This window comes from Pseudophryne corroboree, chromosome 3 (assembly GCF_028390025.1).
Source record: "Pseudophryne corroboree isolate aPseCor3 chromosome 3, aPseCor3.hap2, whole genome shotgun sequence".
NCBI classification, from domain to species: Eukaryota; Metazoa; Chordata; class Amphibia; order Anura; family Myobatrachidae; genus Pseudophryne; species Pseudophryne corroboree.
Window position 1 is genome coordinate 452196617 of NC_086446.1, and position 23452 is coordinate 452220068.

General features: G+C 48.8%; 1 protein-coding gene across 1 annotated transcript in view; it reads left to right on the plus strand.

Annotated features, from left to right (window-relative positions):
• The window catches only part of SRP68 (signal recognition particle 68), a 137862-nt gene that overhangs the window by 102145 nt on the left and 12265 nt on the right, over positions 1 to 23452 (plus strand). The window contains exon 13 of the mRNA XM_063960561.1: positions 11714 to 11843. Within this exon, the coding sequence (XP_063816631.1) occupies positions 11714 to 11843 (130 nt within the window). The remainder of the gene's footprint in view (positions 1 to 11713; positions 11844 to 23452) is intronic.

Genomic DNA, 23452 nt, shown 5'->3' on the forward strand with positions numbered 1-23452 from the left:
TGGAATCGCTCAGGGCGGTTATTGCAAGCCTGGACGAGGGCGATTACATGGTATCCCTGGACATCAAGGATGCTTACCTGCATGTCCCCATTTACCATCCTCACCAGGAGTACCTCAGATTTGTGGTACAGGATTGCCATTACCAATTCCAGACGCTGCCGTTTGGACTCTCCACGGCACCGAGGGTATTTACAAAGGTTATGGCGGAAATGATGATACTCCTTCGAAAAAAGGGAGTTTTTAATTATCCCATACTTGGACGATCTCCTAATAAAGGCACGATCCAAGGAACAGTTGTTAGTGGGAGTAGCACTATCTCAGGAAGTGCTGCGCCAGCACGGCTGGATTCTGAATATCCCAAAGTCACAGCTGGTCCCCACGACACGTCTAATGTTCCTGGGAATGATTCTGGACACAGTCCAGAAAAAAGTGTTTCTCCCGGAGGAGAAAGCCAGGGAGTTGTCTTCTCTAGTCAGAGACCTCCTAAAACCAAAACAGGTATCGGTGCATCACTGCACGCGGGTCCTGGGAAAGATGGTAGCTTCTTACGAAGCAATTCCATTCGGCAGGTTCCATGCCAGAATTTTTCAGTGGGACCTGTTGGACAAGTGGTCCGGATCGCATCTTCAGATGCATCGCTTGATAACCCTGTCCCCAAGAACCAGGGTGTCTCTTCTGTGGTGGCTGCAGAGTGCTCATCTTCTGGAGGGCCGCAGATTCGGCATACAGGACTGGGTCCTGGTGACCACGGATGTCAGCCTACGAGGCTGGGGGGCAGTCACAAAGGGAAGAAACTTCCAAGGACTATGGTCAAGTCAGGAGACTGCCCTTCACATAAATATTCTGGAACTAAGGGCCATTTACAATGCCCTAAGTCAAGCAAAATCCCTGCTCCTACACCAGCCGGTGCTGATCCAGTCAGACAACATCACGGCAGTCGCCCATGTGAATCGACAGGGCGGCACAAGAAGCAGGATGGCAATGGCAGAAGCCACAAGAATTCTCCGATGGGCGGAGAATCATGTACTAGCACTGTCAGCAGTGTTCATCCCGGGAGTGGACAACTGGGAAGCAGACTTTCTCAGCAGGCACGACCTCCACCCGGGAGAGTGGGGACTTCATCCAGAAGTCTTCCAAATGATTGTAAATCAATGGGGTCGTCCACAGGTGGACATGATGGCGTCCCGCCTAAACAAAAAACTAGAGAGGTATTGCGCCAGGTCAAGAGACCCTCAGGCGATAGCTGTGGACGCTCTAGTGACACCGTGGGTGTACCGGTCAGTTTATGTGTTCCCTCCTCTACCTCTCATACCAAAGGTATTGAGAATAATAAGAAAGCGAGGAGTAAACACAATTCTCGTGGTACCCGGAACTTCAAGAGATGATCTCAGAGGACCCGTGGTCTCTGCCGCTCAGACAAGACCTGCTACAGCAGGGGCCCTGTCTGTTCCAAGACTTACCGCGGCTGCGTTTGACGGCATGGCGGTTGAACGCCGGATCCTGAAGGAAAAGGGCATTCCGGAGGAAGTCATTCCTACGCTTATTAAAGCCAGGAAAGAGGTCACAGCAACTCCTTATCACCGCATATGGCGGAAGTATGTTGCATGGTGTGAGGCCGAAAAGGCCCCAACGGAGGAATTTCAACTAGGTCGATTTCTGCATTTCCTGCAAGCAGGAGTAAATATGGGCCTAAAACTGGGCTCCATTAAGGTACAGATCTCGGCTCTGTCGATTTTCTTTCAAAAAGAACTAGCTTCAGTACCTGAAGTTCAGACATTTGTTAAAGGAGTGCTGCATATTCAGCCCCCGTTTGTGCCCCCTGTGGCACCTTGGGATCTCAACGTGGTGTTGAGTTTCTTAAAATCACATTGGTTTGAACCACTAAAAACCGTGGATCTGAAATATCTCACGTGGAAGGTGGTTATGTTATTGGCCTTGGCTTCTGCCAGGCGAGTATCAGAATTGGCGGCTTTGTCCTGTAAAAGCCCTTATCTGATTTTCCATATGGATAGGGCAGAATTGAGGACTCGTCCCCAGTTTCTCCCAAAGGTGGTGTCAGCGTTTCACCTGAACCAGCCTATTGTGGTGCCTGCGGCTACTAGGGACTTGGAGGACAAGTTGCTAGACGTTGTCAGGGCACTGAAAACATATGTTTCCAGAACGGCTAGAGTCAGAAAATCTGACTCGCTGTTTATCCTATATGCACCCAACAAGCTGGGTGCTCCTGCTTCTAAGCAGACTATTGCTCGTTGGATTTGTAATACAATTCAGCTTGCACATTCTGTGGCAGGCCTGCCACAGCCAAAATCTGTCAATGCCCATTCCACAAGGAAGGTGGGCTCATCTTGGGCGGCTGCCCGAGGGGTCTCGGCTTTACAACTTTGCCGAGCAGCTACTTGGTCAGGGGCAAACACGTTTGCTAAATTCTACAAATTTGATACCCTGGCTGAGGAGGACCTGGAGTTCTCTCATTTGGTGCTGCAGAGTCATCCGCACTCTCCCGCCCGTTTGGGAGCTTTGGTATAATCCCCATGGTCCTTACGGAGTCCCCAGCATCCACTAGGACGTCAGAGAAAATAAGAATTTACTTACCGATAATTCTATTTCTCGTAGTCCGTAGTGGATGCTGGGCGTCCATCCCAAGTGCGGATTGTCTGCAATACTTGTATATAGTTATTGTTACAATAACATCGGGTTGTTTATTGTTGTGAGCCATCTTTCAGAGGCTCCTACGTTTTATCATACTGTTAACTGGGTTCAGATCACAAGTTGTATGGTGTGATTGGTATGGCTGGTATGAGTCTTACCCGGGATTCAAAATCCTTCCTCAGAGAAAATAAGAATTTACTCACCGGTAATTCTATTTCTCGTAGTCCGTAGTGGATGCTGGGCGCCCATCCCAAGTGCGGTTTATCTGCAATACTTGTACATAGTTACTGTTAACTAAATCGGGTTATTGCTGAGCCATCTGTTGAGAGGCTCTGTTGTTTCATACTGTTAACTGGGTTTCATATCACGAGTTGTACGGTGTGATTGGTGTGGCTGGTATGAGTCTTACCCGGGATTCAAAATCCTTCCTTATTGTGTACGCTCGTCCGGGCACAGTATCCTGAGGCTTGGAGGAGGGTCATAGTGGGAGGAGCCAGTGCACACCAGGTAGTCTAAGATCTTTCTAGAGTGCCCAGCCTCCTTCGGAGCCCGCTATTCCCCATGGTTCTTACGGAGTTCCCAGCATCCACTACGGACTACGAGAAATAGAATTACCGGTGAGTAAATTCTTATTTCTCTAACGCCCTAGTGGATGCTGGGGACTCCGTCAGGACCATGGGGAATAGCGGGCTCCGCAGGAGACAGGGCACATCTAAAAAGCTTTTTAGGTCACATGGTGTGTACTGGCTCCTCCCCCTATGACCCTCCTCCAAGCCTCAGTTAGGTTTTTGTGCCCGTCCGAGAAGGGTGCAATCTGGATGGCTCTCTTAAAGAGCTGTTTGGAAAAGTTTTTTTTAGGTTTTCACTCAGTGATTCCTGCTGGCAACAGGATCACTGCAACGAGGGACTTAGGGGAGAGATCTCCAACTCACCTGCGTGCAGGATGGATTGGGATCTTAGGCTACTGGACACTGAGCTCCAGAGGGAGTCGGAACACAGGTCAGCCTGGGGTTCGTCCCGGAGCCGCGCCGCCGATCCCCCTTACAGACGCTGAAGACGGCAGAGACGGAGGTCCGGAAACAGGCGGCAGAAGACTTCACAGTCTTCAGAGAGGTAGCGCACAGCACTGCAGCTGTGCGCCATTGTTGTCACACGGCTCACTGACATGGTCACGGAGGGTGCAGGGCGCTGCTGGGGGCGCCCTGGGCAGCAATATAAATACCTATTTGGCAAAATAAATACATCACATATAGCCATTAAGGCTATATGTATGTATTTTAACCCAGGCCAGTTCTTAAAAAACCGGGAGGAAAAGCCCGCCGATAAAGGGGCGGAGCTTATTCTCCTCAGCACACAGCGCCATTTTCCCTCACAGAAAGGCTGAGGGGAAGGCTCCCATGCTCTCCCCTGCACTGCACTGCAGAAACAGGGTTAAAACAGAGAGGGGGGGCACTGATTTGGCGATATAAATATATATTAAATGCTATAAGGGAGGAACACTTATATAAAGGTTGTCCCTGTATAATTATAGCATTTTGGTGTGTGCTGGCAAACTCTCCCTCTGTCTCCCCAAAGGGCTAGTGGGTCCTGTCCTCTATCAGAGCATTCCCTGTGTGTGTGCTGTAAGTCGGTACGTGTGTGTCGACATGTATGAGGAAAATGTTGGTGAGGAGGCGGAGCAAATTGCCTGTAATGGTGATGTCACTCTCTAGGGAGTCGACACCAGAATGGATGGCTTACTTGTGGAAGTACGTGATCATGTCAACACGCTGCAAGCCGGTTGACGACATGAGACGACCGGCAAACAAATTAGTACCTGTCCAGGCGTCTCAGACACCGTCAGGGGCTTGTAAAAACGCCCATTTACCTCACGGACACTGACTCCAGTGTCGACGGTGAAGAAACAAACGTATTTTCCTTTAGGGCCACACGTTACATGTTAAGGGCATGAAGGAGGTGTTACATATTTCTGATACTACAAGTACCACAAATAAGGGTATTTTGTAGGGTGTGAATAAACTACTTGTAGTTTTGCCTGAATCAGATAAATTAAATGAAGTGTGTGGTGATACGTGGGGTTCCTCCGATAGAAAGTTATGGGCGGTATACCCTTTCCCGCCAGAAGTAAGGGCGAGTTGGGAAACACACCTTAGGGTGGATAAGGCGCTCACACGCTTATAAAAACAAGTGGCGTTACCGTCTCCAGATACGGCCGCCCTCAAGGAGCCAGCTGATAAGAAGCTGAAAAATAGCCTAAGAAGTATATACACACATACTGGTGTTATACTACGACCAGCAATCGCCTCAGACTGGATGTGCAGCGCTGAGGGGGCTTGGTCGGATTTCCTGACTGAAAATTTTGATACCCTTGACAGGGACAAGATTTTATTGTCTATAGAGCATTTTAAGGATGCATTTCTATATATGCGTGATGCGCAGAGGGATATTTGCATTCTGGCATCAAGAGTAAATGTGATGTCCATATCTGCCAGACGAAGACACGACAGTGGTCAGGTGAGGCAGATTCCAGACGGCACATGGAAGTATTGCCGTATAAAGGGGCGGTCCATCGGACCTGGTGGCCATGGCAACAGCTGAAAAATCCACCTTTTGTTACCCCGAGTCACATCTCAACAGAAAAGGACACAGTCTTTTCAGTCTCAGTCCTTTCGTCTCCATACGGGCAGGCGGGCAAAGGCCAGTCATATCTGCTCAGGGGTAGAGGAAAGGGAAGAAGACTGCAGCAAGCAGCCCATTCCCAGGAACAGAAGCCCTTCACAGCTTCTGCCAAGTCCGCAGCATGACGCTGGGGCAGTACAAGCGGACTCAGGTGCGGTAGGGGGTCATCTCAAGAGTTTCAGCACGCAGTGGGCTCACTTGCAAGGGGACTCCTGGATCCTACATGTAGTATCCCAGGTGTACATTGGAAATTCGAGATGTCTCCTCCTCACAAGTTCCGGAAGTCTGTTTTACCAACGTCTACCTCCGACAGGGAGGTAGTATTGGAAACAATTCACAGGCTGTATTCCCAGCAGGGGATAATCAAAGTACCCCTCCTACAACAAGGGAGGGGGTATTATTCCACACTATATTGTGGTACTGAAGCCAAACGGCTCGGTGAGATCTGAAATATTTGAACACTTACATACAAGCGTTCAAATCAAGATGGAGTCACTCAGAGCAGTGATAGCGAACCAGGAAGGGGACGATATGGTGTCACTGGATATCAGGGACACTTACCTACATGTCCAAAATTGCCCTTCTCACCAAGGGTACCTCAGGTTCGTGGTACAGAACTGTCACTATCAGTTCAGACGCTGCCGTTTGGATTGTCCACGGCGCCACGGGTCTTTACCAAGGTATTGGCCGAAATGATGATTCTTCTTAAAAGAAACTGGTACGCTTCCCTGATAAGGGCAAGGTCCAGAGAACAGTTGGAGGTCGGAGTAGCACTATCTTTAATAGTTCTACGACAGCACGAGTGGATTCTAAATATTCCAAAATCGCAGCTTTTCCGAGGACACGTCTACTGTTCCTAGGGATGATTCTGGACACAGTCCAGAAAAAGGTGTTTCTCCCAGAGGAGAAAGCCAGGGAGTTATCCGAGCTAATCGGGATCCTCCTAAAACCAGGAAAAGTGTCAGTGCATCAGTGCACAAGAGTCCTGGTAAAAATGGTGGCTTATTACGAAGCAATTCCATTCGGCAGATTTCACGCAAGAACTCTTCAGTGGGATCTGCTGGACAAATGGTCCGGATCGCATCTTCAGATGCATCAGCGGATAACCCTATATCTAAGGACAAGGGTGTCTCTCCTGTGGTGATTACAGAGTGCTCATCTTCTAGAGGGCCACAGATTCAGCATTCAGGATTGGATGCTGGTGACCACGGAGGCCAGCCTGAGAGGCTGGGGAGCAGTCACACAGGGAAAAAATTTCCAGGAAAGTGTGATCAAGTCTGGAGAATTCTCTCCACATAGATGGAGTTAAGAGCAAAATTATAATGCTCTAAACTTAGCAAGACCTCTGCTTCAAGGTCAGCCGGTATTGATCCAGTGGGATAACATCACGGCAGTCGCCCACGTAAACAGAAAGGGCGGCACAAGAAGCTGGAGGGCAGTGAAAAAACTGCAAGGATTTTTCGCTAGGCGGAAAATCATGTGATAGCACTGTCAGCAGTGTTCTCTCCGGGAGTGAACGACTGGGAAGCAGACTTCCTCAGCAGGCATGACCTCCACCCGGGAGAGTGGGAACTTCATAGGGAAGTTTTTCCGCATGATTGTGAACCATTGGCAAAGACCAAAGGTGGAAATGATGGCGTCCCGCCCGAACAAAAAACGGGACAGGTATTGCGCCAGGTCATGAGACCTTCAGGCGATAGCTGTGGATGTCCTGGTAACACCGTGGGTGTAACAGTCGGTGTATGTGTTCCCTCCTCTGCTTCTCATAACCAAGGTATTGAGAATTATAAGACATAGAGGAGTATGAACTATACTCGTGACTCCGGATTGGCCAAGAGGGACTTGGTACCCGGAACTTCAAGAGATGCTCACAGAGGACTAAGGGCCTGGGGAGCTAAGAAGGGACTTGCTTCAGCAGGTACCATGTCTATTCCAAGACTTACCGCGGCTGCGTTTGACGGCATGGCAGTTGAATGCCGGATCCTGAAGGAAAAAGGCATTCCATAAGAGGTCATACCTACCCTGGTCAAAGCCAGGAAGGAGGTGACCGCACAACGTCATCACCACATGTGGTGAAAATATGTTGCGTGGGTGAGGCCAGGAAGGCCCCACGAAGAAAATTCAACTAGGTCGATTTCTACACTTCCTGAAAACAGGAGTGTTTTGAGCCTAAAATTGGGGTTCTTTAAGGTTTTAAGTTTCGGCCCTGTAGAATTTCTTCCGGAAAGAATTGACTTCAGTTCCTGAAGTCCAGATTGTCAAGGGAGTATTGCATATACACCCCTTTTTTGTGCCTTTAGTGGCACCGTGTGATCTCAACATAGTGTTGGGATTCCTTAAAATCATATTGGTTTGAACCGCTCAAATCTGTGGATTTGAAATATCTCACATGGAAAGTGAACATGCTGTTGACCAATATCTCACATGGACAGTGACCATGCTGTTGGTCCTGGCCTCGGCCAGGCGATTGTCAGAATGGGCGGCTTTGTCTTATAAAAGCCATATTTAATTTTCCATTCGGACAGGGCAGAACTGGGACTCGTCTCCAGTTTTCTTCCTAAGGGGGTGTCAGGTTTTCACCTGAAACAACCTATTATGGTGCCAGCGGCTACTAGGGACTTGGAGGACTCCAAGTTACTAGACGTTGTCAGGACCCTAAAAATATATTTATATATATATAGTTTAGGACGGCTGGAGTCAGAAAGTCTGACTTGCTGTTTATATTGTATGCATCCAACAAGATGGGTGCTCCTGCGTCTAAACAGACGATTGCACGTTGGATCTGTAGCACAATCCAACTTGCACATTCTGTGGCAGGCCTGCCACAGCCTAAATCTGTAAAGGCCCACTCCACTAGGAAAGTGGGCGCATCTTGGGCGGCTGCCCGAGGGGTCTCGGCATTACAACTTTGCCGAGCAACTACGTGGTCAGGGGAGAACACGTTTGTAAAAGTTTACAAATTTGATACTCTGGCTAAGGAGGACCTGGAGTTCTCTCATTCGGTGCTGCAGAGTCATCCGCACTCTCCCGCCCGTTTGGGAGCTTTGGTATAATCCCCATGGTCCTGACGGAGTCCCCAGCATCCACTAGGACGTTAGAGAAAATAAGAATTTACTTACCGATAATTCTATTTCTCGTAGTCCGTAGTGGATGCTGGGCGCCCATCCCAAGTGCGGATTGTCTGCAATGCTTGTACATAGTTATTGTTACAAAAATCGGGTTATTACTATTGTTGTGAGCCATCTTTCAGAGGCTACTTCGTTTTGTTATCATACTGTTAACTGGGTTCAGATCACAAGTTGTACGGTGTGATTGGTGTGGCTGGTATGAGTCTTACCCGGGATTCAAGATCCTTCCTTATTGTGTACGCTCGTCCGGGCACAGTACCTAACTGAGGCTTGGAGGAGGGTCATAGGGGGAGGAGCCAGTACACACCATGTGACCTAAAAAGCTTTTTAGATGTGCCCTGTCTCCTGCGGAGCCCGCTATTCCCCATGGTCCTGACGGAGTCCCCAGCATCCACTACGGACTACGAGAAATAGAATTATCGGTAAGTAAATTCTTATTTTTTGAATACAAAATAATGCAATATTTGTTGTTTAATAGTAATCCAGGTAACTTCTTTATATTTTAATGTGTGTAGTTGAGTTTAAGCTTTTAGGCAACTAACATACATTAAGGAAACCATCCCAAAATAGCCAAATAGACTGGTTATGCCTCTGTACAAGCAACAGTACAGTAACTGCTAAAGTAAAATTACATTTTCAGACACTGGACAATAATACAAACCATCATATTGGTATTAGCCCACCATCAATGAAAATTCTAGACTGATCTTGAAGAATACATCTTTTAATGTCTTAAGCTGGGTACAGACCTGACTACAGTGTAACGATACATCGCACCGTCGTGCACACTGCATGATCCGCCGTACAACAGCGTTATTTTTTGTTACATGCTACATGCAACAGCACTGTGCCGGACGTGGATTCGGCACATTTGATGTGCAGCAAATCTAATGGGATGATGCAACCACCCAGTTCATACACACTATACTGTGGTGGTTGTGATTCTACGTGGATCACAACATCGCCCGATATATCGTAAAGTGTGTACCTAGCTTTAGTGATTGTATCCGATCGATTGATTTATGACACCGTAAGTACAGATGGGATGAGCAATTCTCTAAATGTCTGTTTTGCTGGGTGCTCTGTCCACCACAGATGTATCCACTTTGGCTTTTTCCAGACCATGAGAGGAGTCATTCCAGGAGCCCCAGTCCCGTTTGTAGTAGGGCACACAATTAAGTGTAGTTTACTTGATCTGTTTGCGTCCCATTGTATCTTTCATCAGATAGCACCAGTTTTGAAAAGTGGCACATCTGGTAGACAGCCAGGTTCTTAAACTAGGCAAAAGCTAGGGCATTAAGGATGTACTTACTGGTTATGCCGCTCTCTCAATCTTTAAGGTCTAAATAAAAAATACACATACTGGGAGACAAGTGGGAATCTTGCCACTTGTCTTTCTCCTAAGTCTACTTTAAGGACAGTCCCTAAAAGGTTCCCTGCAAAGTTCTATACTTCACCAGTTCTTTTGGCTCCGATTTTGGCCTGTGGGGTGAGAAACACCCTAAACGAGGTAAAGTTGGATCTATCCTAACTGGGAAAGTGGCTGATCCAGAACTACTGAACACCAGAAATCTGTAGGTAATTAAATCCCAAGCCTTCCAGCGCTGTAAGCAACAAAATGTTTGACACCAACTACCTGAGACCCATCGCGGTAAATGTGCTGATTGGGATACTTTTAGGTTTGAAAGTACAAGACCCCTAACCAGGGGCATTACTAGACCTTTAGAGCAATATTTAGAAAGGGTCCCCCCTTCTTGGGGAGGTGTGGTAAGACTGCAGGTGGCGGGACAGTTAGGGTTAGGCAGCAGGGGGGGTGGAACAAGCTGAGGGGAGGGTCAGGGGCATGGTCCTTTAGCTAACTTAGGGCCTAATTCAGACCTGATCGTAGCTGCAAATTTGTTAGCAGATGGGCAAAACCATGTGCATTGCAGGTGGGGCAGATATAACATGCAGAGAGAGTTAGATTTGAGTGGGTTATTTTGTTTCTGTGCAGGGTAAATGCTGGTTGCTTTATTTTTACACTGCAATTTAGATTTCACTTTTAACCCACCCCACCCAAATCTAATTCTCTCTGCACATGTTTTATCTGCCCCCCCCTGCAGTGCACATGGTTTAGCCTAACTACTAACAAATTTGCTGCTACTATCAGGTCTGGATTAGGCCCTAGAATTTGTATGTGCTTTCTTGCTTATCTTCCCACGTGTGCTACACCTCTGCTGCCATAGGTCTCGGTAAAATCTTTCAGCACAGTCGCACCTAACCATCACATGGCAGCAGGTGACAGATAACTGGGGTACGGGGGGGGCACTTGTTTTAATAATGAGGAGTCAGATGTTTTGCACAAGGAATTCTGGACTCTCCGCTGCTGTGGAACCTCAAGTCCCTGCACTGGATATAGTGTATCAGTCTGTCACCACTGCTGGGAGAGGACACAGAGCGCCAGCTATCTCACACACACATTGCACACCCCTCCTACCGGGTGGTCTTCTGTATGCCGACTGACGGGATCCCGGCGCACAGTATACCGGCGCCGGGATCCCGACAGCCGGCATACCGACACTAATTCTCCCTCGTTGGGGGTCCACGACCCCCATGGAGGGAGAATAAAATAGTGTAGTGCGCCACCGTGCCCGTAGCATGGCGAGCGGCTCATTTGCGCTCGCCACACTGTCGGTAAGCCGGCGGTCGGGCTCCCGGCGCCCGTATGCTGGTCGCCGGGAGCCCGACCGCCGGCATATCGTAGTGAACCCCTCCTACCTATGCTATCCTGCTCCCTTGAGGCCTCCTCCGATCACCATCACATGTTTGATTAACAACCCTAGGAAGCCCACAATTACTTCACTGTACTAGGTAGAGTGCTGCAGCGTCACTGGGTGCTGGAAAGAGGTGCACCTATTGTAGTTACACTACTGCACACAACAGCTTGTTCTATTGTGTCCCAAGCTTAATTAGGCATTCTTTACCCAAGTCTAGGAGGAGAGATTCTGATCAATGAGTCATAATATACACAAAGCCTGCTGGAAAACATAAAGGAACTTGGGTTGCTGCTAATTAAATAACTCCAGACACTTTTTTTCCCAAGGACCTAAATCTTTACATATACTACCCACCCCCCACCCCCAAATGTTTTTATAATGGTTTATTTTTAGTACATTAGTTTTTAAGGAACTGTTTCTCTCATGTTCAGTGCTACCTTTATTACTATATCACATATATGCCACACATGTCAATAATTCTCAATGTTGTCTGTCTTGCAGGTGCTTTTTCATTGCTCAGTCATATGTTCTAGTGAAGAAGTGGAGTGAGGCTCTGGTTCTCTATGACAGAGTTCTGAAATATGCCAAGGAAGTACAAGCTCAAGCTGGAGCCGCTAAAAGCAATCTCAAGGTGATCCCTCAATTCTTGTCAGTCTCATCCATTTACAGACTTCTTTCATCCTGAAACAAACCAGGCTTTAAAATGGGCCTGCACCACCCTTGGTTACAGTGACTTCATGCACAACTGCCCTTAAGGATATGCTTGCTTCTCACTAGTCAATATTTTCACCTCATGCACTGTACTTAAAAATGTAAGAAATATTTTGCCTTTAGGTACTGAGGTTGCCCAGCCCTGCTGCCTCAATATTGTTCCTCTCTTGTACTCAGAACTTGTTTTGTCTTTTGTTTTTTCTTAAATGTTTTATTCATATTTAATATTTTACTTGCAGTGTTTCTACTGCTCCTTACATCAGCTAGATTTTAGTTGTTTTTTTTTGTGCAACCTGGTCTTTGCACCTACATAATGTTGTATACAGTTTGTCTTCCATATCCAAAAATCCTAAATTTCTGCTGCGGGGTACACTGGGCTCCACAAGGATTAACATCCGGGTGTAGAGTAGGATCTTGATCCGAGGCACCAACAGGCTCAAAGCTTTGACCTTCTTCCCGCCTCCTATATCACCCCGCCTCCGTGCACAGGAGCTCAGTTTTGTAGTTGGTGCCATGCAGTAAGCAGGCACATAACATGGTGGCTGCTCCAGCAGCCCTGAGAGAAGCTTTTAAAGAATATTGAAGACTTCAAGGGCTGCAGCAGAGACACTGACTGTGCTAGATGTCAGTCAGACATCTGCTGCTGCTGCTTCATCATCTCCCCCAGCGGCGCTATACACTCCCACGCCCTGGTTGCCGGGTCCCTACAGGGGAGGCTCCAGTTTTCTTCCAAGTTAGTCACACACATGACCGCTGCTCTCCCTGATCACGTGGCCGCACTCAGGGAGGAGGTAAGGGGTCCCCTCGACGGGACCCGCTGTAAATCGCGATACCGCGTGGGAGGTGGGCCGCGCGTGCTGGTGTGGACACTGTGGTAGTACAGGGACCCCACTAGATCACCAGGGCATGGGTACAGGTCGGTTTTCTCTCCTAAAACCGTTTTATTACGCCCCCAGTACCCGGTGGTGAAGTCCAGCAGGGGGATAAGGCTTTGACCTGTAGCCCCTCCCCCAGCCCCAGGGCACCATTTAGCGTAAATGTTCCCGCCCTGGAGCTGCATATCTCTCTCTCCCTCACTCCCTGTCAGCGTTTGGGCGCCATTAGGATAAGCTGAGCTGATCCTGGGACTGTTTGGGCAAATCCTCCTCTGTAAAGCTGCCTGCCTGTCAGCGCTGTGCATTTTACAGGACACTTAAGTATTCTACATGTCTGCCGACAGTGTTAGTTAAGAAAAAAAGGGCATTTAGTAAGGGTTATTTAGTACAAGTACCCTGTGATATACATCCAGTCTTTACTATGCAATGTTATATCTATTAAGTGTATAGCTATACATAGTACTACTCTGTATTGCTAGTCCAGTGCAGTTTTATTGCATGTCATAATTTCTGCATTGTACAATGCGACTATGTGTGTGTGTGCATATAGCTGCTGTGTGACCTTCATTTCGTGTATTTCACTCAGATTGCTATCCCTATATTCTATAACCTGAGGGGGCTAAGTGTGTCAGGTTTATCATAATATAGGTGTTTCACAGGATATACTCGGTGTGTATTTTTCTCTCTGATTTTTAGTCACCATATACCTCTTGAATTCCCTGTTTGTGCTGATACACTGCACAGGGAGTTCTTGTCAGGTGTTGTGCTGCTGATATTGTACTGTGTTGCCTTGCATTGAGCTTTTGATTATGTCAGCTACAAAGGGCAATGGAGCTGGGGCTGATCCCACATTGCGTGGTGTTGATGCTGCAGACACATTTGAAGATAACATAGCAGCTGAGGGTTCAGGTTCTGGGGGTTCCTTACCCCCCCAGTGGGACTGTAGCAACGGGGGTGCAAAATGACCCACCTTGGGCTACCTTCTCCACGCTATTGAACACGCTGGTATCTTGACTAACGCCCCCTATGGGACCTCCTGTGCCGGTACAACCGCTTATGGTCCCCGCGGTTAACCCGCCATGGGCAGATCAACTGTCCAATCAGTTACAGCAATTGAACCAATCACTGACTGATCAAAAGTCTAACCCTCGCCCACCTAAGACCAAGGGGTCCTCTAAGCGGGCAATTCCTCACAATCCACCAACGTCTCAGACACCTCGTCTGATGAGGATGGCGTTGATACGGACCCCACAGATTCTGATCCTGATGCTTCTGATGGGGAAGTTGTTTCGCAGGTGGATGTTCCTGACTTGTTAGAGGCTATCAGGCTCATTCTTCAGGTTGATGATGAACCGGAGCCTGACATTGCCCCTAAGAAACTGGACAGGTTTAAACGTCAGAAGGTGGTTAAACAAGTTTTCTCTGACGTCCTAGTGGATGCTGGGGACTCCGTCAGGACCATGGGGAATAGCGGCTCCGCAGGAGACAGGGCACAAAAGTAAAAGCTTTAGGATCAGGTGGTGTGCACTGGCTCCTCCCCCTATGACCCTCCTCCAAGCCTCAGTTAGATTTTTGTGCCCGGCCGAGAAGGGTGCAATCTAGGTGGCTCTCCTAAAGAGCTGCTTAGAGTAAAAGTTTTGTTAGGTTTTTTATTTTCAGTGAGTCCTGCTGGCAACAGGCTCACTGCATCGAGGGACTTAGGGGAGAGAAGTGAACTCACCTGCGTGCAGGATGGATTGGCTTCTTAGGCTACTGGACACCATTAGCTCCAGAGGGAGTCGGAACACAGGTCTCACCCTGGGGTTCGTCCCGGAGCCGCGCCGCCGACCCCCTTGCAGATGCCGAAAAGTGAAGAGGTCCAGAAACCGGCGGCAGAAGACTTTTCAGTCTTCATAAGGTAGCGCACAGCACTGCAGCTGTGCGCCATTGTTGTCAGCACACTTCATAGCAGCGGTCACTGAGGGTGCAGGGCGCTGGGGGGGGGCGCCCTGGGCAGCAATGATAGTACCTTATTCTGGCTAAAAATACATCACATATAGCCCCTGGGGGCTATATGGATGTATTTAACCCCTGCCAGGTCTCAGAAAAACGGGAGAAGAAGCCCACCGAAAAGGGGGCGGGGCCTATTCTCCTCAGCACACAGCGCCATTTTCCCTCACAGAAATGCTGGTGGGAAGGCTCCCAGGCTCTCCCCTGCACTGCACTACAGAAACAGGGTTAAAACAGAGAGGGGGGGCACTTATTTGGCGATATGACTATATATATTAAAATGCTATAAGGGAAAAACACTTATATAAAGGTTGTCCCTGTATAATTATAGCGTTTTTGGTGTGTGCTGGCAAACTCTCCCTCTGTCTCCCCAAAGGGCTAGTGGGGTCCTGTCCTCTATCAGAGCATTCCCTGTGTGTGTGCTGTGTGTCGGTACGTGTGTGTCGACATGTATGAGGACGATGTTGGTGAGGAGGCGGAGCAATTGCCTGTAATGGTGATGTCACTCTCTAGGGAGTCGACACCGGAATGGATGGCTTATTTAAGGAATTACGTGATAATGTCAACACGCTGCAAGGTCGGTTGACGACATGAGACGGCCGGCAAACCAATTAGTACCTGTCCAGGCGTCTCAAACACCGTCAGGGGCGTTAAAACGTCCTTTTACCTCAGTCGGTCGACACAGACACGGACACTGACTCCAGTGTCGACGGTGAAGAAACAAACGTATTTTCCTTTAGGGCCACACGTTACTTGTTAAGGGCAATGAAGGAGGTGTTACATATTTCTGATACTACAAGTACCACAAAAAAGGGTATTATGTGGAGTGTGAAAAAACTACCTGTAGTTTTTCCTGAATCAGATAAATTAAATGAAGTGTGTGATGATGCGTGGGTTTCCCCCGATAGAAAATTATGGGCGGTATACCCTTTCCCGCCAGAAGTTAGGGCGCGTTGGGAAACACCCCTTAGGGTGGATAAGGCGCTCACACGCTTATCAAAACAAGTGGCGGTACCGTCTCCAGATAGGGCCGCCCTCAAGGAGCCAGCTGATAGGAGGCTGGAAAATATCCTAAAAAGTATATACACACATACTGGTGTTATACTGCGACCAGCGATCGCCTCAGCCTGGATGTGCAGCGCTGGGGTGGCTTGGTCGGATTCCCTGACTGAAAATATTGATACCCTTGACAGGGACAGTATTTTATGGACTATAGAGCATTTAAAGGATGCATTTCTATATATGCGAGATGCACAGAGGGATATTTGCACTCTGGCATCAAGAGTAAGTGCGATGTCCATATCTGCCAGAAGTTGTTTATGGACACGACAGTGGTCAGGTGATGCAGATTCCAAATGGCACATGGAAGTATTGCCGTATAAAGGAGAAAAAGACAACGTCTTTTCAGCCTCAGTCCTTTCGTCCCCATAAGGGCAAGCGGGCAAAAGGCCAGTCATATCTGCCATGGGATAGAGGAAAGGGAAGAAGACTGCAGCAGGCAGCCCATTCCCAGAAACAGAAGCCCTCCACCGCTTCTGCCAAGTCCTCAGCATGACGCTGGGGCCGTACAAGCGGACTCGGGTGCGGTGGGGGGGGGTCGTCTCAAGAGTTTCAGCACGCAGTGGGCTCACTCGCAAGTGGACCCCTGGATCCTACAAGTAGTATCCCAGGGGTACAGATTGGAAATTCGAGACGTCTCCCCCTCGCAGGTTCCTGAAGTCTGCTTTACCAACGTCTCCCTCCGACAGGGAGGCAGTAGTGGAAACAATTCACAAGCTGTATTCCCAGCAGGTGATAATCAAAGTACCCCTCCTACAACAAGGAAAGGGGTATTATTCCACACTATATTGTGGTACTGAAGCCAGACGGCTCGGTGAGACCTATTCTAAATCTGAAATAGTTGAACACTTACATACAAAGGTTCAAATCAAGATGGAGTCACTCAGAGCAGTGATAGCGAACCAGGAAGAAGGGGACTATATGGTGTCCCGGGACATCAGGGATGCTTACCTCCATGTCCCAATTTGCCCTTCTCACCAAGGGTACCTCAGGTTCGTGGTACAGAACGGTCACTATCAGTTTCAGACGCTGCCGGTTGCATTGTCCACGGCACCCCGGGTCCTTACCAAGGTAATGGCCGAAATGATGATTCTTCTTCAAAGAAAATGGACGATCTCCTGATAGGGGCAAGGTCCAGAGAACAGTTGGAGGTCGGAGTAGCACTATCTCAAGTAGTTCTACGACAGCACGGGTGGATTCTAAATATTCCAAAACCGCAGCTGTTTCCGACGACACGTCTGCTGTTCCTAGGGATGATTCTGGACACAGTCCAGAAAAAGGTGTTTCTCCCGGAGAAGAAAGCCAGGAAGTTATCCGAGCTAGTCAGGAACCTCCTAAAACCAGGAAAAGTGTCAGTGCATCATTGCACAAGGGTCCTGGGAAAAATGGTGGCTTCTTACGAAGCGATTCCATTCGGTAGATTTCACGCAAGAACTTTTCAGTGGGATCTGCTGGAAAAATGGTCCGGATCGCATCTTCAGATGCATCAGCGGATAACCCTGTCTCCAAGGACAAGGGTGTTTTTTCTGCGGTGGCTGCAGAGTGCTCATCTACTAAAGGGCCGCAGACTCGGCATTCAGGACTGGGTCCTGGTGACCACGGATGCCAGCCTGAGAGGCTGGGGAGCAGTCACACAAGGAAAAAATTTCCAGGGAGTGTGATCAAGTCTGGAGACTTCTCTCCACATAAATATACTGGAGCTAAGGGCAATTTACAATGTTCTAAGCTTAGCAAGACCTCTGCTTCAAGGTCAGCCGGTATTGATCCAGTGGGACAACATCACGGCAGTCGCCCACGTAAACAGACAGGGCGGCACAAGAAGCAGGAGGGCAATGGCAGAAACTGCAAGGATTCTTCGCTGGGCGAAAAATCATGTGATAGCACTGTCAGCAGTGTTCATTCCGGGAGTGGACAACTGGGAAGCAGACTTCCTCAGCAGGCACGACCTCCACCCGGGAGAGTGGGGACTTCATCGGGAAGTATTCCACATGATTGTGAACCGTTGGGAAAGACCAAAGGTGGACATGATGGCGTCCCGCCTGAACAAAAAACTGGACAGGTATTGCGCCAGGTCAAGAGACCCTCAAGCAATATCTGTGGACGTTCTGGTAACACTGTGGGTGTACCAGTCGGTGTATGTGTTCCCTCCTCTGCTTCTCATAACCAAGGTACTGAGAATTATAAGACGTAGAGGAGTAAGAACTATACTCGTGGCTCCGGTTTGGCCAAGAAGGACGTGGCACCCGGAACTTCAAGAAATGCTCACAGAGGACTCATGGCCTCTGCCGCTAAGAAGGGACTTGCTTCAGCAAGTACCAGGTCTGTTCCAAGACTTACCGCGGCTGCGTTTGACGGCATGGCGGTGGAACGCCAGATCCTAAGGGAAAAAGGCATTCCGGAAGAGGTCATTCCTACCCTGGTCAAAGCCAGGAAGGAGGTGACCGCAAAACATTATCACCACATGTGGCGAAAATATGTTGCGTGGTGTGAGGCCAGGAAGGCCCCACGAAGAAATTTCAACTCGGTCGATTCCTGCATTTCCTGCAAACAGGAGTGTCTATGGGCCTCAAATTGGGGTCCATTAAGGTTCAAATTTCGGCCCTGCAAATTTTCTTCCAGAAAGAATTGGCTTCAGTTCCTGAAGTCCAGAAGTTTGTCAAGGGAGTATTGCATATACAACCCCCTTTTTGTGCCTCCAGTGGCACTGTGGGATCTCAACGTAGTTCTGGGATTCCTCAAATCACATTTTAAACCGCTCAAATCTGTGGATTTGAAATATCTCGCATGGAAAGTGACCATGCTGTCGGCCCTGGCCTCGGCCAGGCGAGTGTCAGAATTGGCGGCTTTGTCTCACAAAAGCCATATCTGATTGTCCATTCGGACAGGGCAGAACTGCGGACTCGTCCCCAGTTTCTTCCTAAGGTGGTGTCAGCGTTTCACCTGAACCAGCTTATTGTGGTACCTGCGGCTACTAGAGACTTGGAGGACTCCAAGTTGCTAGATGTTGTCAGGGCCCTGAAAATATAGGTTTCCAGGACGGCTGGAGTCAGGAAAACTGACTCGCTGTTATCCTGTATGCACCCAACAAACTGGGTGCTCTTGCTTCTAAGCAGACGATTGCTCGTTGGATTTGTAGCACATTTCAACTTGCACATTCTGTGGCAGGCCTGCCACAGCCTAAATCTGTCAAGGCCCATTCCACAAGGAAGGTGGGCTCATCCTGGGCGGCTGCCCGAGGGGTCTCGGCATTACAACTCTGCCGAGCAGCTACGTGGTTGGGGGAGAACACGTTTGTAAAATTCTACAAATTTGATACCCTGGCTAAAGAGGACCTGGAGTTCTCTCATTCGGTGCTGCAGAGTCATCCGCACTCTCCCGCCCGTTTGGGAGCTTTGGTATAATCCCCATGGTCCTGACGGAGTCCCCAGCATCCACTAGGACGTCAGAGAAAATAAGATTTTACTTACCGATAAATCTATTTCTCGTAGTCCGTAGTGGATGCTGGGCGCCCATCCCAAGTGCGGATTGTCTGCAATACTTGTACATAGTTATTGTTACAAAAATCGGGTTATCATTGTTGTGAGCCATCTTTTCAGAGGCTCCGCTGTTATCATGCTGTTAACTGGGTTCAGATCACAAGTTGTACAGTGTGATTGGTGTGGCTGGTATGAGTCTTACCCGGGATTCAAAATCCTTCCTTATTGTGTACGCTCGTCCGGGCACAGTATCCTAACTGAGGCTTGGAGGAGGGTCATAGGGGGAGGAGCCAGTGCACACCACCTGATCCTAAAGCTTTATTTTTGTGCCCTGTCTCCTGCGGAGCCGCTAATCCCCATGGTCCTGACGGAGTCCCCAGCATCCACTACGGACTACGAGAAATAGATTTATCGGTAAGTAAAATCTTATTTTACCTCACTCTGAACATTTAGTTGACCTACGTCAGGAGTCCTGGGAAAATCCAGGAAAGAAGTTCACGCCTCACAAGAAGATGCTGGCTCACTACCCCCTCGCTGCGGAGCTTAGTAAAAATTGGGAAACACCCCCGCTAGTGGATTCGCATGTGGCGCGGCTGGTAGTATCCTCAGCTCTTCCTGTAACTACTGTCACGTCCTTGAGAGAGCTGACAGACAAGCGTGTGGAGGGTTGTTTGAAGGCAATCTACACCCTGTGCGGTGCATAGGCCCACTATTGCAGCGACATGGGCTGTGGAAGTGTGGGCTCAGGAGCTGGAGGCGGAGTTGCCTTCCAGTGCTTCTGATCATGCTAGACAATGCCTGTCGTATATTGTTACAGCGTCCCATTACATTACATTAAAGAGGCGGCTTCTGATGCCGGTATTCTGGCTGCCAAGGCTTCTACTATGTCCATTTTGGCTCGCCGAATTCTCAGGTTACGGTCCTGGTCTGTGGACATGGACTCTAAGAAAACACTGCAGGTACTCCCCTTCAAAGGAGACATTCTTTTCGGAGAAGACCTTAACAAGATAGTGGCTGACTTAGCGTCTGCTAAAACAGCATGTCTTCCTAGTACTGCTCCTTCGGTGCCGAAGGCTGAGTACTTCCTTTCGCTTCTTTCGTCCTTCAGGGAAAGCAAAAGGTCAGACGTACCCAAAACAGGTTCGCACTTCCAAACCCAATAAGCCCAAACGGGCCTGGGCTGCTCGTCAGCCAGCTTCCAAAACTGACAAGTCTGCTGCATGACGGGGCGGGACTCCCTCTGGGGGATCCCAGAGTGGGGGGCCGACTTCTAGGGTTTACCCAGGAATGGTTGAAGACCACTTCCGATGCCTGGGTACGGGAAGTCGTCACTCGAGGTTACGCCGTATCCTTCAAGAATCGTCCCCCTCATTGATTTTGCCTGATAGACGTCCCTTCGGATCAGGTGAAGGTAAAGACTCTTCATTCGGTGGTACAGTCCCTCCTGGACACAGGAGTGGTAGTACATGTGCCTCTTCCCGGCCCATTCTCAACCTCAAGTCCTTAAACAAATTTGTGAAGGTCTCCAAGTTTAGTATGGAAACTCTTCGCTCTATTGTTCTGGCCTTGGAGCCTGGGGACTATATGGTTTCACTGGACATACAGGATGCTTACCCGCATATTCCCATTACAGTGTCGCATCAGCAGTACCTGAGGTTTGCGGTTGGAAACCTGCATTACCTTTTGGTTTGACCACGGCTCCGAGTCTTCACCAAGGTCATGGCGGTCAGGATCCTACCGTACTTGGACGACTTGTTGATCCTGGCAAATTCCCCAGAGATTCTCCTACGCCATCTGGATCTAACTATCCAGTTTCTGCAAGCCCACGGGTGGCTCATCAACTGGAAGAAATCCTCCCTGGTCCCTGCTCAGAGCATGGTGCACTTGGGGGCGTTGTTGGACACTCACAACCAGCGGTTGTTCTTGTCTCAGGAGAAAGTCCTGAAGCTAGAGGACAGGATTCAATGCTTCCTATTTTGTCCGCAAGTGTCGATACATTCGGCAATGCAAGTGCTAGGTCTCATGATGTCTGCTTTCGACATGGTGGAGTACGCTCAATTCCATTCTCGCCCTCTCCAGAGGCTAATTCTTGCCAAGTGGGATGGCCTGCCTCACCGGATCAGGTCTCAAATGATCTCATTGTCTCCGGAGGTACGTCTGTCACTGAGCTGGTGGCTTCAGGACCAACGATTGAGCAGGGGTCGTCCCTTCTGGATCTCCAACTTGGTCCTTCTGACGACTGACGCCAGTCTGAGGGGTTGAGGCGCGGTGTTGGAGCAACACTCACTTCAGGGTCGGTGGACCAAGGAGGAGTCTCTCCTCCCGATAAACATTCTGGAATTGCAGGCGGAGTTCAACTCTTTGAACTTGGCCCAGCATTTAATACAGAACAGACCTGTTCAAGTACAGTCGGACAACGCCACCACGGTGGCGTACATCAATCGTTAAGGCGGCACTCGAAGCCGCATGGCAATGAGGGAAGTATCACGGATTCTTCAGTGGGCGGAACGCCAGCTGTCAGCCATATCGGCAGTGTTCATTCCGGGGATCCTAAACTGGGAAGCGGACTTTCTCAGTCGTCAGGACATGCACACCGGAGAGTCGAGCCTTCATCCAGAATATTTCAACTCTCCTCGTGGACAAGTGTTGACCTGATGGCATCTCGACATAATTACAAGGTTCCGGTCTTTGGAGCAAGGACAAGGGATCCTCAAGCAGCGTTCGTGGACGCACTGGCAATTCCATGGAACTTTCGGCTGCCATACGTGTTCCCTCCGGTGTCGCTCCTGCCCAGGGTAATAAGGAAGTTCAAGAAATGAAATTACCTAGGTAATTTGCCCGGCGCTGTCAAGAGGATATGCTTGACCTTTAAGCTGCTGTTTAAAGGGATAGTTAGTCCCTGGAAGAACAATGGAATAAGAGTATATACAGCGCTAAAAAACTGGATATGGAAAAACAATCACAATTTATTATAAATATTGTTGCAATAAATAGACCATTAAATTCATATATATAAAATAATTTTTCATATAAAAATGTGTCAAACAGGGCAGGCACAGCAAGTTTGTTTGGTGTATTACCACACGAGGAAGCCGGACATGATGCACTGATAAGGATCCCTGGAATTATGCCACAGTCCTGGGTGCAGTTTTCAATGCTGGCAGATTAAAGTCCAAATGTAGAGGCAGACCTTTATTTGCTTGGTTCCGGACCAGATTCAGTCCTATTCAAAGCTGGATCTCTTGCGCCTTTGTGGACTTCTGCAAATTTCCCAATTGCTGATGGACTTCTAGGCTTGTTCCGGGTATAGATGATAAATTCAGTGATGCACGGCTCCTCAAAACCTTTTTTAGCGCTGTATATACTCTTATTCCATAATAAGGAAGTTCAAGCAAGAAGGAGGTATCCTACTTCTGGACGCTCCAGCGTGGCCCAGACGGCATTGGTTCACAGACCTTCAGGGTCTCTCGATAGAGCTTCCCCTTCTACTTCCGCAGTGCCCAGATCTCCTCGTTCAGGGCCCCTGTGTATATCAGGATTTAGCCCGATTGGCTCTGACGGCGTGGCTCTTGAAGCTTCCGTCTTAAGGGCCAAGGGATTTTCTGAGGCGGTCTTTCAAACCATGTTGAAGGCCCGGAAACCGACTTCTGCTCAGATTTATCATAGGGTCTGGAATTCTTACTTTGCTTGGTGCACATCTAACAATCATGACGCGTACAAGTTTAGTACGACCAAACTTTTGGCCTTTCTACAAAAAGGCCTGGACTTGGGCCTTCGTCTGGCCTTCATCAAGGTTCATATTTCTGCTTTGTCGATTTGGTTTCAGAGAAAATTTGCGACCTTACCTGATGTGCATAGGTTCACTCAGGGTGTGTTGTAGATTCAACCTCCTTATGTCTCGCTGGTGGCTCCTTGGGACTTGTCGGTGGTTCTGGAGGTGTTGCAAGGGTCTCCGTTTGGGCCTCTTGAATCTGCAGACCTTAAGTGGCTTTCTCTTAAGGTATTGCCTCTGTTAGACGGGTGTCGGATTTGGGTGCCTTGTGTTGTAGGTCACCATATCTGATTTTTCACCGTGATCGGGCGGTTCTTAGAACACGTCCCGGGTATTTACCTAAGGTGGTGTCTTCTTT